Below are 15876 nucleotides of genomic sequence, written 5' to 3'. Positions count from 1 at the left end.
CTCTGGGTGACTGCATTACTAATTTTCATACCTCATGAAGCTCACGTTGTCATACCAAAGACAAACAACATCAGTCTGACATTCAACAACTGATGACGTCCCCAATGCTAATTTGATGGTCAAAGACAGTGGGAAAGGTAATCTGTGGTGTGATTCGTACTCAGGCCACATTGGACAATCTGTCAGATGCACAGCCACAGCTGGCACTTGATGTGTGCCAGCTGTGGCACACATCAAGTTGTCTGTTTGTCTGATGGTGATGATGCCTCCAGAGCTGAATCCCCAGCTAACGATGCAAATGATTTTATCCTATTCTCAGTATAAATGATGTACCATTTTTCTCAGTTTATTCAGGGTCCCTGCATGTCCTATCAGCTCTTCAGTAATTTAGGAGGATGTTATGAATATGTGCCATAACCTGTCAGTCAAACACGAAAATGTCAGACGATCAAATGTTCCTCTGAGGAAGAAAAATCTACTCTTGCTAAATGTCCTCAGAGCTGGAGAAGGACAAAGCTGAAGGCAACTGTTGCCTGGTGTATAATAGAACACAGGCTAAATACAATATCTCTCACTTTTTATATGTTTCAGTAGCGATTGATCAATAATAACATCAGTGTATGAGACATTATTATTTCACTAATGAGGCCAGTTCAGATCCTATATGTGTTCATGAGAATTTGTTTTTAGTTTTCATCAGAAAAAAAAAAAAAAAGATTTTCTGATTTCCACCAGAAGCAAATTAGTTTAAATGAATAAACATTACAGAAAAAGATCATTTGAAATTTTGATTTGCAACAGAATGTGCTGCTGTTAATATCAGCTTCCAACCTCTGCACTGAGGGTTTTTTGTCTCTCCACCGAAAATGCCAATTTCATTTTTACCGAGAAGGTGATTCTGTGGTCCATAGCATCCAGATGTTAGTTGGGTTGTTTATGAGCAGGATTATGAAAATTTGAAGAAATTATTATTTTTAATTAAACTTAGTAGACAGGTGGCATATGGGCCAAGGAAGAACACGATTAAGTATTGTTGAGGATCCACATAATGGGCCAAATCCTAACTTTAATCCATATTACTGAATTTATCCTGATCCCTTTAATCTTCATTACAGGATCAAAGCAAGCAGCATTCAGAAACAAGAGTAATCCGAGATTTCTGACATCTGCCAAGGGTTGACGAGGACTCAAAATAACAGATATGTGACTCACATCGTGACCCGGACTTTACCTGGACCCAGATTCCACAGCACAATTCAGTAATTGCAGACTGATCCAGAATGGTCAGATTGATCATGATGTTGCAATGTAATATTTAATTCACAAGATGAAAGAAAATAATTTCTTCCTGATTATGGTTTGACATTGTGATGTTGTATCCATGAAGTAGTTTTGACATAATCCTTAAAAGTCTAAAAAAGTGCAATCCTGATCCAGAATCCAGATCTGGATCCAGATCGCCTCTAAAATTTAACAGAGCCTTCCAAGGCATAACACCAATGTGCGATGAAAATCTGTGAAGTAGTTCTGATGTAATCCTCAAAAATATGACAAAGTGTGAACTGTAGAAATTGAAATCCTGATCCAGAATCCAGATCCGGATCACTTCCCAAATTCAATGGAGTCCTCAGTGCCCTAATATGTATCTGTAGTGAAAATTTTGTGAGAATCCATGAAGCAGTTTTCATGTAATCATTAAAAGTCTAACAAAGTGAAATCTTGATTCAGAATCGGGATCAGGATCACCTCCAAAATGTAATGGAGTCTTCCATGGTCTAATATCTAGTGTGGTGAAAATTTTGTCAAAATCCATGCAGTAGTTTTGACGTAATCCTGCTAACAGACAGACAAACAAATAAATAAAAAACACTGATGATTTTATTATGTCCTTAGTGGACATAATAAGGATCTAAGTTCAGCAATCAGAATCAAAGATCAGGAAGCTGATCAAAAATGAATGATCTTGATTAAAGGTCAACAATCAGAATTAGAATTCAGTGACTGGATCAGCAGTTGGTGATCAGAATTAAAGGACAACAACAAGGATCAAATGTGAGGAACATGATCATAGGTGAGGGATCAGGAACAAAGAACAGGATCAAGATTACAGTATGGTACAGGTCAGTGATCCTAAACAAAGGTGAGCAATCAGGATCAAAGACACAATCTGGATCAAAGCTAAGTCTACAAGATGCCATGATTTTCTATCAATCATATTGTTAAGATCTGGATCATTATCTGGATCTGGAAAGGGACTATGACACCTTGGTGGACATATAGTTGCTGACATAAGTTTCCACACAGCTTGGCTAAAAAGTTTAAAATTCAGCGTGAGATTTTCAGTATGTCAGCAGTTCACACGCATCAACATGACTACCTGTATGAACAGCAATGATTTATTGTGGCCAGCCTGAGGCACACCTGTGCAATAATCATGGTGTCTAATCAGCATCTTGATATGCCACACCTGTGAGGTAGGATGGATTATCTCAGCAAAGGAGAAGTGCTCTCTAACAGATTTAGACAGATTTTGTGAACAACATTTGATAGAAATAGGTCTTTTGTGTTTATAGAAAATTTTTTATATCTTTGAGTTCAGCTCATGAAAAATGGGAGCAAAAACAAAAGTGTTGCATTTATATTTTTGTTCAGTGTAATGAGTCAAACATAAAAATTGTGAAAGCCTGTATAATCTTAACTTATATTTACTGGCTTTTGGGTTTGCACCCTGTTTTTAAAGAAATGAGAGGCACAAACACTGTAAAGAAACCAGTCAGAGAGAGACAAATATATATATATATTTTTTTTTGCTCTGCGCAGAGGAGGAGAACAAGAAGCAGCTTATGTGCTAAGCTCCAAAGCTCTCCCAAAATCCCCTCCTCTGGTCCAGCCTTTTATTTAGTTCATCAACATGAGAAAAAACAAACAAGGACAGTCGGGAGAGGTTACACATGAGTCATGTCTGCAAGAGGGTGGTAGCAAAGCAAGGTAACGGCTGAAACCTTCCATTCCTGCAACATGAGCCTTGTGGCTCGTCAAAGCAGGATAAGGCACTTATGCAAAATGAAAAATAGTTTGCTCAATCATGAAGAATGCAGACAACAAGTCTTTCTTTCTAAAACCTCCTCTTCTCACTAAGAGGAAAAATAATATAAGCATAAACTATAAGAAAATAAATAATAATAATATAAGCATAAACTAAAGAAAATAAATGATAATATGAGCATGAACTATATAAAATCCTTGACACTGGCTTTCATTCATCACACACTTACAATTTAGTCACATTTTAAGCAAATTAAATCAATTTTATGTTTGATTTTTGTGTGAATGTTTGAACATTTAAAATTTCTGGTGACCTACTGATGAAGGAAAAAAGCTCACATAAACACTATGTCACTACTACTTCTATCACAATCCTAAGGTGCCAATAACTTGTTTCACTAGAAACATGAAAAGTGAAAATTATTTGTCTTGATTTGTGGTGAGCAGTTTTATAGTTTACTCATTTATTTACTCATGTTTTCTTTATTTACAATATGCACTGTTTCTGTCTGTAAACTCAAACCAATTCAGGTATGAGCAGTTTTATAGATTAATCGCAGTTGTTAAATGTAGACAAATAATAATGAAATTAGAATGGACGGTCACGACATGTGCACCACCTGCTACGTGTTTGACACTGATTCATGCAAATTAATTCACAATTGACATTTGAACATTTTGCCCCAAACTGAACCAATTTATCCTTGAAAACACAACCCTTCAACTATGTTTAACCCATATTAGTTTTAAATTGTCTGAATGAAATATTTATGAGTGTGACGTTGACTTTTAAAGGTCACCCAAAAACAAAGGTGACATAACCAAGAGAAAGATATATGATATATGATTTCATATTATATAACGGCTGAGTGGATCCTTGTCATTTGATTGGTGCTTTGTATGTCAGATGACATGGAGTAATTCATCCCATTTGTGTTGCATTGCGTTGCAAAGCTGGACTCATTTCTGACGTGATTTCTTTTTTTTCGATGCACTGAGGACGTACACAGGCAACCGAGCCAGTTGCGTGTGTGCGGGGGACAATGACACGTAGATTTGATTGAGCTAACTGACGCTGCTATACACACACACACACACACACACACACACACACACACACACACACACACACACACACACACACACACACACACACACACACACACACACACACACACAAAATCCACTCCGCTGTAAGCCATCTGGATGCATGAAGACCTGTTCACATGAAACCCTGATGTGATTTTTGGCTGGACTGAGGAACTACACAAAGTGTTTTTTTAATGGAAGTCCAAAGTCAGTGCACAGCATCACTGGACTACATGTTACAGTGGAACACCAAAATGTAAGTCCCTTTTCTGTTGTTTATAAATTAATAAAATATCAAATGACAAGGATCTATTTTAACCTTGATATAAAACAAATAATGAATGTTTTTACATTCTTTCAATGGTACGAATATTTAATTCAGTGAAAGCTTCGCCTCATTGAATGGTATGTTCCACCTTTCACCTCATGAAATATTGTACCATTGAACTCATAAACATTCATTATTTGTATAGTGTTTAATAGTTACCATAGATCTATGTTTAACCAATTCCTAAAACACAACATTGCAAATGAATTTGACCTTTCAAGGTCACTCAAGGGCCCAAAACAAAGCTTACTTGAGATTTCATACTAATGTATAATAATATAACTGTATAACCAATTCTTCAGTCTTGGCATTCTGAATGTTTGAGTTTTCAAGGACACAGGGGCAAAGTTCATTTGATGAAAAGAAAATTACATCTGAGATCAAAATACTTTAATAATAATCACAGGATGTAAGGATGTGGAAAGCAGCAGAAAAATACTTACAGTCTCTCAAGGGCAGCATATTCACAGAAGACATAGTCGGGTAATGCTTGGATTTCATTGCTCCTCAGTGACCTATAACAAGTCAGTAAGTAAAATGTTTTTTTTATAGTGCCTTTCAAGAAACAATAACAGTGCTTCACAGTCACATTAAAATAAAGACAAATAATTAAAAACAGTAACAACATAACACTAAGTAAAAACAATCCTGTACAGGTGGGGCTTGAGCTTCTCCTTAAAAGCTCCAACAGAGTCTATGGAGCGCAGACACAAGGGCAGTGCATTCCATAGCTGTGGAGCTACCACTCCAAATGCAGTCTCCCTTGGTTTTCAACCTTAAACTCAGCACAACCAGCAAGTTCTGGTCTGCGGAACTCAGAGACCTGCTTGGCGCATAAGTATGGAGGAGTTCTCTAATGTAGGTTGGTGTCTGACAGCGCAGAGTTGTGAAAGTTATCACCAATACTTCAAACTGCTGCCTAAATTGAGTGGGGAGCCAATGCAGGGAGGACAAAATTGATGTTATGTAGGACCTCTTGGAAGATCTGGTAAGCAGCCTTGCAGCCACATTCTGGACCATTTGTATGCGGTCCAGAGAGGATTTACTGAGGCTTAAGAACAGGGAGTTGCAGTAGTCCAGGCACGGGGAAACAAAGGCGTGGACAATCATCTCCAGCTCAGCTCTAGACATAATACTATTAAGGTGGCAATATTCCAAAGGTGGAAGAAACAGGAATGAAGAAGACAGGTGATATATGTGTCCAAATCGAGAGCACTGTCAAACATAACACCCAAATTTCTGACTGCTGAACGAACAAAGGAGGATATAGAACCGAGGTTCCTAATTACTACGGGAACAACTTTTCTTGACAAGGACCTCAGCTTTTCCTGTATTAAGAGACAGATAGCTAGCTGCCCTCCAGCCTCTTATGGCCTCAACACAGGTCTGCAGGACGGATACCCGAGTAACATTTTGAGGAGAAAATAAAATGTACAACTGGATGGCATCTGCATACCAATGATATGAGACTTCATAAAACAAGCTCAAAACGTGTCTGAGTGGGAGCAAATACACAGCAAATAAAATAGGTCCCAGAACAGAACCCAGGGGCACACCACAGGATAGGAAGCTATCCACAAGACTGACTACTGATTGGTTAGACCTTATCTGTGTGAAGCACTTTGAGGGAACTCTGTTGTGATTTGGCGCTATATAAATGAAAATAAATTGAAATTGAATTGATATTGGGTAATTGCCAAATGTGAAGCCAAGACATCAGGCAGTCTAGCTTGATGCATCGCCGTTGTGATATATAATGTTGTTGTTCCACTAAACACGGCAGTGAAACTGTAAACTTAATAAGTGAGTGATCAGAGACCACTGATGTAAGAGGCATGAGGTTAATATTCGTGACAGCAATATCACAAGCGAGAACCAAATCCAGGGTATTTCCAGTAATGTGAGTCGAGTCATGAACGCACTGCCGAAATCCTAATGCATCCACAATTTCCATAAATGATTTGCAGAGGGGATCAGAAGGCTTATTTATATGAACGTTAAAGTCACCAATGATCAGAATGTCATCTGAACTAGTTGACAAGTTAGAGATGAACACACCAAATTCATCTAAGAATTCAGAATATGGGCCAGGAGGCCTATATACAGTGACAAAGTAATACGGCTGATTTTTATTCTTCTGACCTTGGAAATGCGTAATATCCTGAGCAGAGCAGAGAATCAGGTGCTCAAACGAGTTATATTTGTGACCCCAACAGCTAATAAGCTAAACCTATATTTATAAATAAGAGCAACATGCCGCCTTGCTTCGCATCACGGTTACGTCATTTGCCTGTGAGCAGGCTTTGTGTGAGCACTGGTCCACCCCTCTCCTCGTTTTTTTATTGCGAATAAATGTCTGAAAGATTTGGAGCTTTGCTGCATCAATTTTTTTTCCAGAAACTGTGAGAGACCTCCAGGTGGACACCGTTCGGAAAATTAATATGGCTTTCAGGGACGATTTTATGGGGATTACACAGATTAAGGAGTGATCCAGATGGTTTAAAGACCGCCCACAACTGCTGAGAGCGTGCCGCGGTCCGAGCGCTGATCAACAGGCTCAAACCCCGCTGAAACAACCAGATCATTTCCAACGTGAAGGCTTTGTTGATCCAGGACGTCGTCTCACTTTCACAAAAAGGCAGAAGGCGTGGACATCAGCACTTTTTCGGCACATTCCACTGTTACAGGAGTTTTTTTCATGGAAAGAAAAGCGGAGGGATGCGCCACGGAGCCGTTCATTACGTGGCACAAAACCACCTCCGTGTTGGTCTCACAGGACGGCTTTCAGGTGGATTTCAGACAGCTGTTGGTTGCTTTTCAGTCGTGTGATTATCCAAGAAATTGAGCATGAGCTGGACATGCCCCAACATGTCCTGTGAGGCTTCATCACGGTGTTGCTTTGCGCCATGCGGCTCCACCGTGACGCGCGGAACTCCGCTCCTCTTTCCATGACCAAAACTCCTGTAACAGTGGAATGTGCCGTTCATTTCTAAACTGGACGCTGTCTTGATCCGGTATGTCGTCTGGCTAGCACAGGAATTGTGAAAAGACGTGGACATCAGCACTTTTTTGGCACATTGAGACAGACGTGCAGAGGAGTTCCGCGCGTCGTGGTGGAGCCGTATGGCGCAAAGCAACACCGTGATGAAGCCTCACAGGACATGTTGGGGCATGTCCAGCTCATGCTCAATTTCTCAGATAATCACACGACTGAAAAGCAACCGACAGCTGTCTGAAATCCACCTGAAAGCCGTCCTGTGAGACCAACACGGAGGTGGTTTTGTGCCACGTAATGAATGGCTCTGTGGCGCGTCCCTCCGCTTTTCTTTCCATGAAAAAACTCCTGTAACAGTGGAATGTGCCGAAAAAGTGCTGATGTCCACGCCTTCTGCCTTTTTGTGAAAGTGAGACGACGTCCCGGATCAACAAAGCCTTCACGTTGGAAATGATCTGGTTGTTTCAGCGGGGTTTGAGCCTGTTGATCAGCGCTCGGACCGCGGCGCGCTCTCAGCAGTTGTGGGCGGTCTTTAAACCATCTGGATCACTCCTTAATCTGTGTAATCCCCATAAAATCGTCCCTGAAAGCCATATTAATTTTCCGAACGGTGTCCACCTGGAGGTCTCTCACAGTTTCTGGAAAAAAACTGATGCAGCAAAGCTCCAAATCTTTCAGACATTTATTCGCAATAAAAAAACGACGAGAGGGGTGGACCAGTGCTCACACAAAGCCTGCTCACAGGCAAATGACGCAACCGACAGGCATGAAAAAACTCACGCATGCGCACGAAGGTTCAAGCTTGGCTGATGCAATCACACGTGATTCAAATCCATATGGTTTTTGAAAAAAATAAAAAGGTCGGATACTTTTCTCACAGACCTCGTATATGCTGGTGGGCAGGCCTCATTTAAGGGGAGGACAGCTGTAGGTTTAAGATAGGTTTTACATAACCCAATCATATTGACGTGATGATCAATAATTAGATCATTAATCAACAATGATTTTGAGGCTAGTGAGCTTATGTTAATGAGACCCAGACTAAGGACCTCAGTGGGGTTGACAGTTGAACTATTTGGGTTTAGGGGTGGTTCCAGAGTAGCATATATAAGATGCCTAGAAGTAGGTTTAGGTTTGAGACATTCCACACGCGTTGTTGGTAGCAGACACAAAATCTTTGATATTGCTGGAACAATCATTGGGCCATACTCAATTTCAACATCATCCAATGTAGTAATTGTTATTAAGTTTGCAAAGCATATCCCTCTATGATTTTTATGGACACGTCTACGGAAGCAGGCCACAGTCTCAACTTGTTGAATTTCCCTCCCTGGCAGATAAACTGCACTATCACCATAGTGGATTTTCTGCACTAATTTCCCCGCTAAGATAATGGATTCCACACCCACATTTGTCATAAGCCTTGCAGGGTCTCTAATCACCTGCTCCATGGCCTGCTGTAAATTCCTAATGTTACCCTCCCTGTAGAGCTCTATCTGTGTCCGCAGACAAGATGCCGGCACCTTCCCCAGTAGGGTGGAGGCCATCCGACATCAGGAAGCCATGGCAGCCCCAGAATAAAGGCCAGTTATCAATAAAGCTAAAGCCTTGCTGTCTACAAAATTGCGCCAGCCACCTATTTAACGATGTCAGCCTGCTAAATGCCTCATCAGTATCCCAGGAGGGGAGGGGACCAGAGACTATTAATTGATGCCAACACATCTTTCTGGTAGTCACAAGTCCTCTCTATGTCCATTTTTGTGACCTCTGAGTACTTCATCCTGACATCATTGGTGCCAACGTGATTAACTATGTGACTATATCTCATGTCATGTTCCTTAGTCTGTCTTCCCTTCTGCAGCTTCAGCACCCTAAGATGGGATGCAATGTCAGGAGCTCTGGCCCCAGGAATACATTTAACATCAGCCGGCGTCTGTAAACTTAATTTGCGGGTGACAGAATCCCCTATCACTAAAGTCCAACATTTCAGCCTAGAGACAGGAGTGGAAGTCACTCGTGCACTCAGAGAATTCACATCAGGCAACTCCAAGGGGGAGAACTGATTCACAGTTCACAGTGGCGAGTGTGATCGGGGTACCACAACCTGGCACCAAGCCCTACGGGGCTTCCTCTGCCTAGCCACAGTCTGAAAGCCATCCTCCACAGCCGGCATTTCTAGGCTGATGCTAATGGGCATGCTAGCTGGCCCAACACTAACCTCATCTGGAGTGCCCGTAACATCTAATTCCACTGAGCTAAGAAGATGTTCTAACTTACGGACACGGCTCTCTAAGAGACCCACCCTATCTTCCAACATCAGGCAGTCTCATGTGCTTCACGGAGATATGGTTGGATGAACATGTACCGGGCTCTGTTATTACCATGGATGGCTTCACACTTATCCGCGTGGACAGGATGTTGGCGGCGGGCAGGAAGAAAAGAGGAGGGGGGGCTCGCCCTTTATGTGAGTGAGAGATGGTGTAACGCAGCTCATGTTCACATGAAGGATCAGATCTGCTCCTCGGAAGTGGAGCTACTCGCGGTGAGCATGAGGCCGTACTATCTCCCATGGGAGTTTGGGAGTGTGATTGTGCTCTGCACGTATATTCCTCCCTCTGCAGATGCCACCGCTGCCTGTGAGCAGATTCACAGTACAGTGACATGGCTGCAGACACAACTCCCCCATGTTCTCCTTCTCATCACCGGGGACTTTAACCACGCTTCCCTATCCGCCACCCTCCCTACATTCACCCAGTACGTCACGTGTAAAACCAGGGATAATAGAATACTGGACCTTTTTTATGCTAATGTGGAGGATGCATACACCTCCGCCCCCCTCCCCTCGCTCGGACACTCGGATCACAACTTCGTGTACCTGCTCCCCCAATACACACCCAGAGTGAGAAGGGAGCCAGTGCAGAAAAGGTTAGTGAAACTCTGGACTGAAGATGCCACTGAGAGGCTGGTCGACTGTTTCAGAACCACAGACTGGAGCATGTTTCAAAACTCTCACGGTGAAGACATCAACGGCCTAACCCAGTGTATCACTGACTACGTGAACTTCTGTGTGGAGAGCACTGTGCCTGCCTGGAGGGTACGGTGCTTTCCCAACAACCACCCCTGGGTGACCCCTGAGCTGAAGGTCCTGATGAACCAGAAGAAGAGGGCTTTCAACTCGGGAGACTGAGAGGAGTCCAACAGGAACTCCAGTGGAGGATCCGAGCAGCCAAGAAGGAGTATGGAAGGAAGATAGATGAACAGCTGGCCCAGAACAACGTCAGGGACATGTGGAGAGTCTCAAGACTGCCTCCGGATTTGGGCAGGGTGCCAGCAGGACTGCAGATGGAGCTTCTCGGTTTTCAGAGGAGCTAAACCGTTACTTTAACCATTTTGGCTCCTCCACACCTGGCTCCCTGCCTGCTCCCGGCTCTCCACATGTCTCCAGCAGCCAGCCTTCCAGTCCCTCTGACCCCCACCTTTTTCCCCCTGGCCACCTCCACTGCACCCTGGACTTTGTCCCTCCTCCCCCCGGACTGTATTCAGCACCAGCCCACCTCAGCTCACACCTCAGCTCCCCCCCCTCCCCCCTCACTGTGACTCCAACTGAGGTGAGAGGGCAGCTCCTGCGGCTGAAGCAGAGGAAAGCAGCAGGCCCTGATGGGATCTCCCCGAGGCTGCTGAGGACCTGTTCAAATGAGCTCTGTGAAGTTCTCAGCCACATCTTTAACAAGAGCCTCAGCCTGGGGGTGGTCCCCACCCTGTAGAAGACATCCTGTGTGGTCCCAGTTCCCAAAACACCGCATGCCAAGGAACCAGCCCACTACAGACCAGTTGCCCTGACCTCCCACCTCATGAAGACCATGGAGCGGCTCGTCCTGTCTCACCTCCGCACCATGGTGAGCGACATCCTGGACCCGCTGCAGTTCGCCTACTCATCTACCTACTGCAGCAGGCACTCACCCACCTGGAGACCGACAGGGAGCGCTGTGAGAGTCATATTCTTTGATTTCTCCAGCACTTTCAACACCATCACACCGGCATTGTTGCGGGGGAAGCTGGAGGACACAGGAGTGGATGGACATCTCGCCGAACATGCTAATTGCTAGCAAATGCCAATCGCTAGCAAATGCTAGCTGCTAGTGATTCACAACAGGACTGTCGTTAAATAAGATTCAGAGTAGATACACTAAATGACCAGAAGAGTGCTAAACAGAAATAAGAGAAATGTATACAACCGTGTCAAGTTTGGAAGAGCGTCACAACAGCAAACAATCCACTGGACGCCACTGGTACGGTGGATAGGATAAGCAATATCTTGACGTGTCAAAATTGATGTAACTATTTGCATAGGTTTTTAAAGGTTATTTCAACTTAGTTATTTCAACTTTCAACTGAGTTAATGCCATATGACTTCTCTAGTTAAGTTGAAATAACTTTAGTTAAGTTGAAATTACATAAAAAAATCTGTGCAAATTTTTACATCAAATTTTCTCCTTGAGGCAGCGGTTAATTTTTGAGAGTGTAGATGGAACTAACAAACACTTATAAAATGGGAAATTAAACAGATCTATAGCTAATATTTTATTGTTTTAGTGGCAATGTTGCAACTGAAAACCAGCCCAGTCTCACGTTTTCTTTCGTCCCCCGTCACTAAATGAGTCAAATTTTCCTGACAACTCACTATTACTAACCCTATTCCTACCCCGCAACCCTAACCTTAACCATCACGTAACCCTACTCCTTCCCCTAACCCTAACCATAATCACACCCGACCCCCCCGCTACTCTTTTAATTATGTGCAGCCATCACAGAATGTATTAGAATGACTTTGTGCTGCCATGATGAAAATTTTGCACTTTTCATGACAATATGATGAACCAGTGACAATATGATGAACCAGTAGACTGGAACCCAGAGACTGGGTGGAAAACACATTATAAATAAAGCCAGTGTGTTACTTGAAATGCACACAGAGAACCTGAATTAGAATGTGATATTGCAGTTGGAGATGGAAAGCAATGTTCTGGATTACTCAGTAACAGGTATTTGCAGAGATATTGGGAAATCTTTTAAGATCTGTCAACCTCATCATGATTATTATGTGTCTCTTTTGAGAAAATCATCACAGTTTCCTGTTTGTCTTCTTCCCCAAACATTTGAATTACTGCTATCAAATTTCTGGCAGACGCTTTCAGAGTTAAAGAAACAATCCTGTTTTTATATTACAACACTTAGAACAAGCTCATAAATAATGCACAAGTTTGCCTTTTTTATGTTTGTTCACTGATTATAAGCAAAAATACAGGCCTTATTGTCCAGCTTTCCTTACATATGGGAAAAACAAGTCTTGACAGGATGGTCTAAATGGTCTTGGGGGAGGTGATGGTCTAGTGGTTAAAGCGTTGGGCTTGAGACCAGAGGATCCTCAGTTCAAATCCCAGCCTGACCGGAAAATCACTAAGGGCCCTTAGGCAAGGTTCTTAATCCCCTAGTTGCTCCCGGTGTGTAGTGTGCCTTGCATGGCAGCAGCCTGACATCGGGGTGAATGATGTGTAAATGCAGATGGAAAAGCGCTATATAAATGCAGTCCATTTATCATTTGATCCGGTTGCAAAATATTAATACCATATTTTTAATGATTTTAAGTTATTTTTTAATTTTCACATATTTTTAATGCTCTTTATTTTAATGTGGAAATTCCAGCCAAATTTAAACATAAAGGTATAGGTATAACAATTTATTTATTGATATGCAGAAAATAAAGAAAAATATACAAGTAACTTCATTCACTTATTTCATTTTCTAATGCATACAATTAAATTATATAAAAATATATTAAATATAGTTAGCCAGCTAGCCAGGTAGCTAGCTAACGTCGTTGGCTACTTGTTAGCCGAGTTCGTCAATGAGAAAACGAAGCAGTGTCTGCTCGGCTGCGGACTGTGGGGACAGTGTGCCGTGTTGATACCGGACCCAGACTTGAATGGATGGTACTCCTGTATTTGGCTAGCAACATGATTAGCCTGTTAGCATCTGGATTTAGCCTGGCAATATCTGGGTTAGCCTGCAAGCTTCGCAGCGGACGGTGAGTCATTGTCCAAAGACATTGTCCAATCACTTTAACTCAATAATGCCAACAGGTAAATACGGAATTGGAATTGTGCTCCTTTTGTATGGTATTTTAATTTGCTTTCTTCCTTCCGATGATTAAACCTTCCGCAGACCTGTCAGTGAAGTGTGGGCAGAACATTCCAGTCTTGATGCAGGAGTATTTTATACTCGTAACTTTCATTATGGACTTGCTCAGCTTCACCATCGTGTATTAACGTCCACTGTGCCTAGGAGAGGTCAAGGACTTAGTCGTAGCTACGGTAAACAGAAACACTTTGCTGTGAATGTGTCAAATGCATGCTGTAACAATGTATGTTTTGCATGCTTTCTATTCCTTTGTGGTGATGTTCATCCCTGCCCAGGCCCTGTTTCTTCAAGGACTCCTAAATACCTGTGTGTTGTGCTCAAAAGGAGTTAGAAGCAACAGTAAAGCTGTTGCCTGTGACTTATGTGACCAATGGACGCACATTAAGAGTGGGGACATATCTGTTACTTTGTATGATGTCGCAGTGTGCAATGGGGATCTGATACCCTTTACTTGTAATAAGTGTATGGTGTCATCTTTGGCTACTCAGCCCAGTCTCACGTTTTTTTTTTTCATGCTCCTGTGACGAAATGAGTCAAATTTTTGTGATGGGTTTTTTAAAACTCACTATTCCTAACCCTACTCCTACCCCCGACCCTAACCTTGACCATAACCCAATTTTACTCTTACCCCGACCCCCCCCCCCCCCCCCCCCCCCGCTTTACTTATAATTTCGTGCAGCCATCACGGAAGGAATTAGAATGAATTCATACTGAAGTGACGAAAATGAGGCCCTTTTTCGTCACAATATCACAAACCAATAGATTAATGTATATTTCGTGCTGCTGAATTACGACTTGCCATGAGACCAGGTTGGGCTACTGTACTGGACTCATCTGATGTGCCCGAGACTATGAACGACTCTCCAGAGGACTTCGGCATCTCTGGATGTGATAATCATGTCAATGACTTCTTGTGCTTCAAGCGCAAAGGAATCTATAGCTTGCATTTGAATTGCAGAAGTCTTGTGTCGAAGATCTCTGAACTTAGTAGAGAAGCTTGAATCTTCGACTGGACTGGGTTGCTTGACGCGAGGACATTTCGCTTCAAATCGCAGAAGCTTCCTCAGCTAAAATTCTTGCTCTGGTAGTCTGACTTCTGTCTTGACTCTTGTAGAGAAGAAGCCACAAAAGCTGGAGTTTTAAACTTAACCAGTCCCCTCCTACCAAGAGGCCGACTGCTATAGGCTGGTGACTAAACAATAGCTCTAATTAGCACCTATTGTCCTCTAGTAAGCACCCTCCTAATGACAGGGCAGCTGTCCCTCCTAATGATGGGACGGAAGCCTCTCCTGATGGCTCCCTTGACGACTTTCCTGATGATGTGAATGACTCATTACCATGAACAAAAGACTGAAACTGCTTTGACCTGAGTACCCCATTGTAAACAGGGGACAAAGCGTGTCTCAGACCCCCTCCCCGGTTAAGACTGGGTTTCAACCGTTTCACATAGAATGCCTCTTTAACACCTCTCTCAAACCATTTCTTCTCTCTGGCTAAGATTTTAACTTCCTTGTCCTCAAACGTGTGGTTAGTGTCTTTAAGGTGGAGATGAACTGCAGACTGAGGTCCATTTGTGCCCTCTCTGCGGTGCTGGTATAGCCTTTTGTGTAAAGGTTGCTTAGTCTCACCTATGTAGTGTTCATTACAGTTTTCCTGACATCTGATAGAATACATTACATTGCTCTGTTTGTAACTAGGGATCCTGTCCTTAGGGTGAACTAATTTCTGTCTCAAGGTGTTAACCGGTTTAAAGTAAATTGGGATTTTGTGCTGTCTGATGATCCTCTGTAGTTTTTCCCCTACTCCTGCTAAATAAGGGAGAGACACTCCTCTTGCCCTTGCCCTCTTGCCTCTCCTCTTGCCCGTTGCCCTCTCCGTCCAAGAGGAAGACGTGAGAAGACACTTCAAAAGGCTGAATCCATGTAAGGCCCCGGGCCCAGACTGTGTCTCTCCTGCCACTCTGAGACACTGTGCTGATGAGCTGGCGCCAGTCTTCACGGTGATCTTCAACACCTCCCTGGAGTCATGCCATGTTCCAGTCTGCTTCAAGTCCTCCATTATAGTTCCAGTCCCCAAGAAACCACGCATCACTGGACTTAATGACTACAGGCCTGTGGCGCTCACATCTGTAGTCATGAAGACCTTCGAACGCCTGGTTTTATCCCACCTGAAGTCCATCACCGACCCCATCTTGGACCCCCTGCAGTTTGCCTACAGAGCC

The 15876-nt window shown here is 42.9% G+C and overlaps 1 protein-coding gene across 1 annotated transcript in view; it reads right to left on the bottom strand.

Annotated features, from left to right (window-relative positions):
• The window catches only part of rxfp2a (relaxin family peptide receptor 2a), a 220187-nt gene that overhangs the window by 89745 nt on the left and 114566 nt on the right, over positions 1-15876 (bottom strand). Inside the window, exon 5 of the mRNA XM_034178226.1 lies at positions 4906-4977. Coding sequence (XP_034034117.1) covers positions 4906-4977 — 72 coding nt within the window. The remainder of the gene's footprint in view (positions 1-4905; positions 4978-15876) is intronic.

Source organism: Thalassophryne amazonica, chromosome 9, assembly GCF_902500255.1.
Source record: "Thalassophryne amazonica chromosome 9, fThaAma1.1, whole genome shotgun sequence".
NCBI lineage: Eukaryota > Metazoa > Chordata > Actinopteri > Batrachoidiformes > Batrachoididae > Thalassophryne > Thalassophryne amazonica.
The sequence above is the reverse complement of the archived record's forward strand: the minus strand, read 5'-3'. Positions and strand labels throughout refer to the sequence as shown.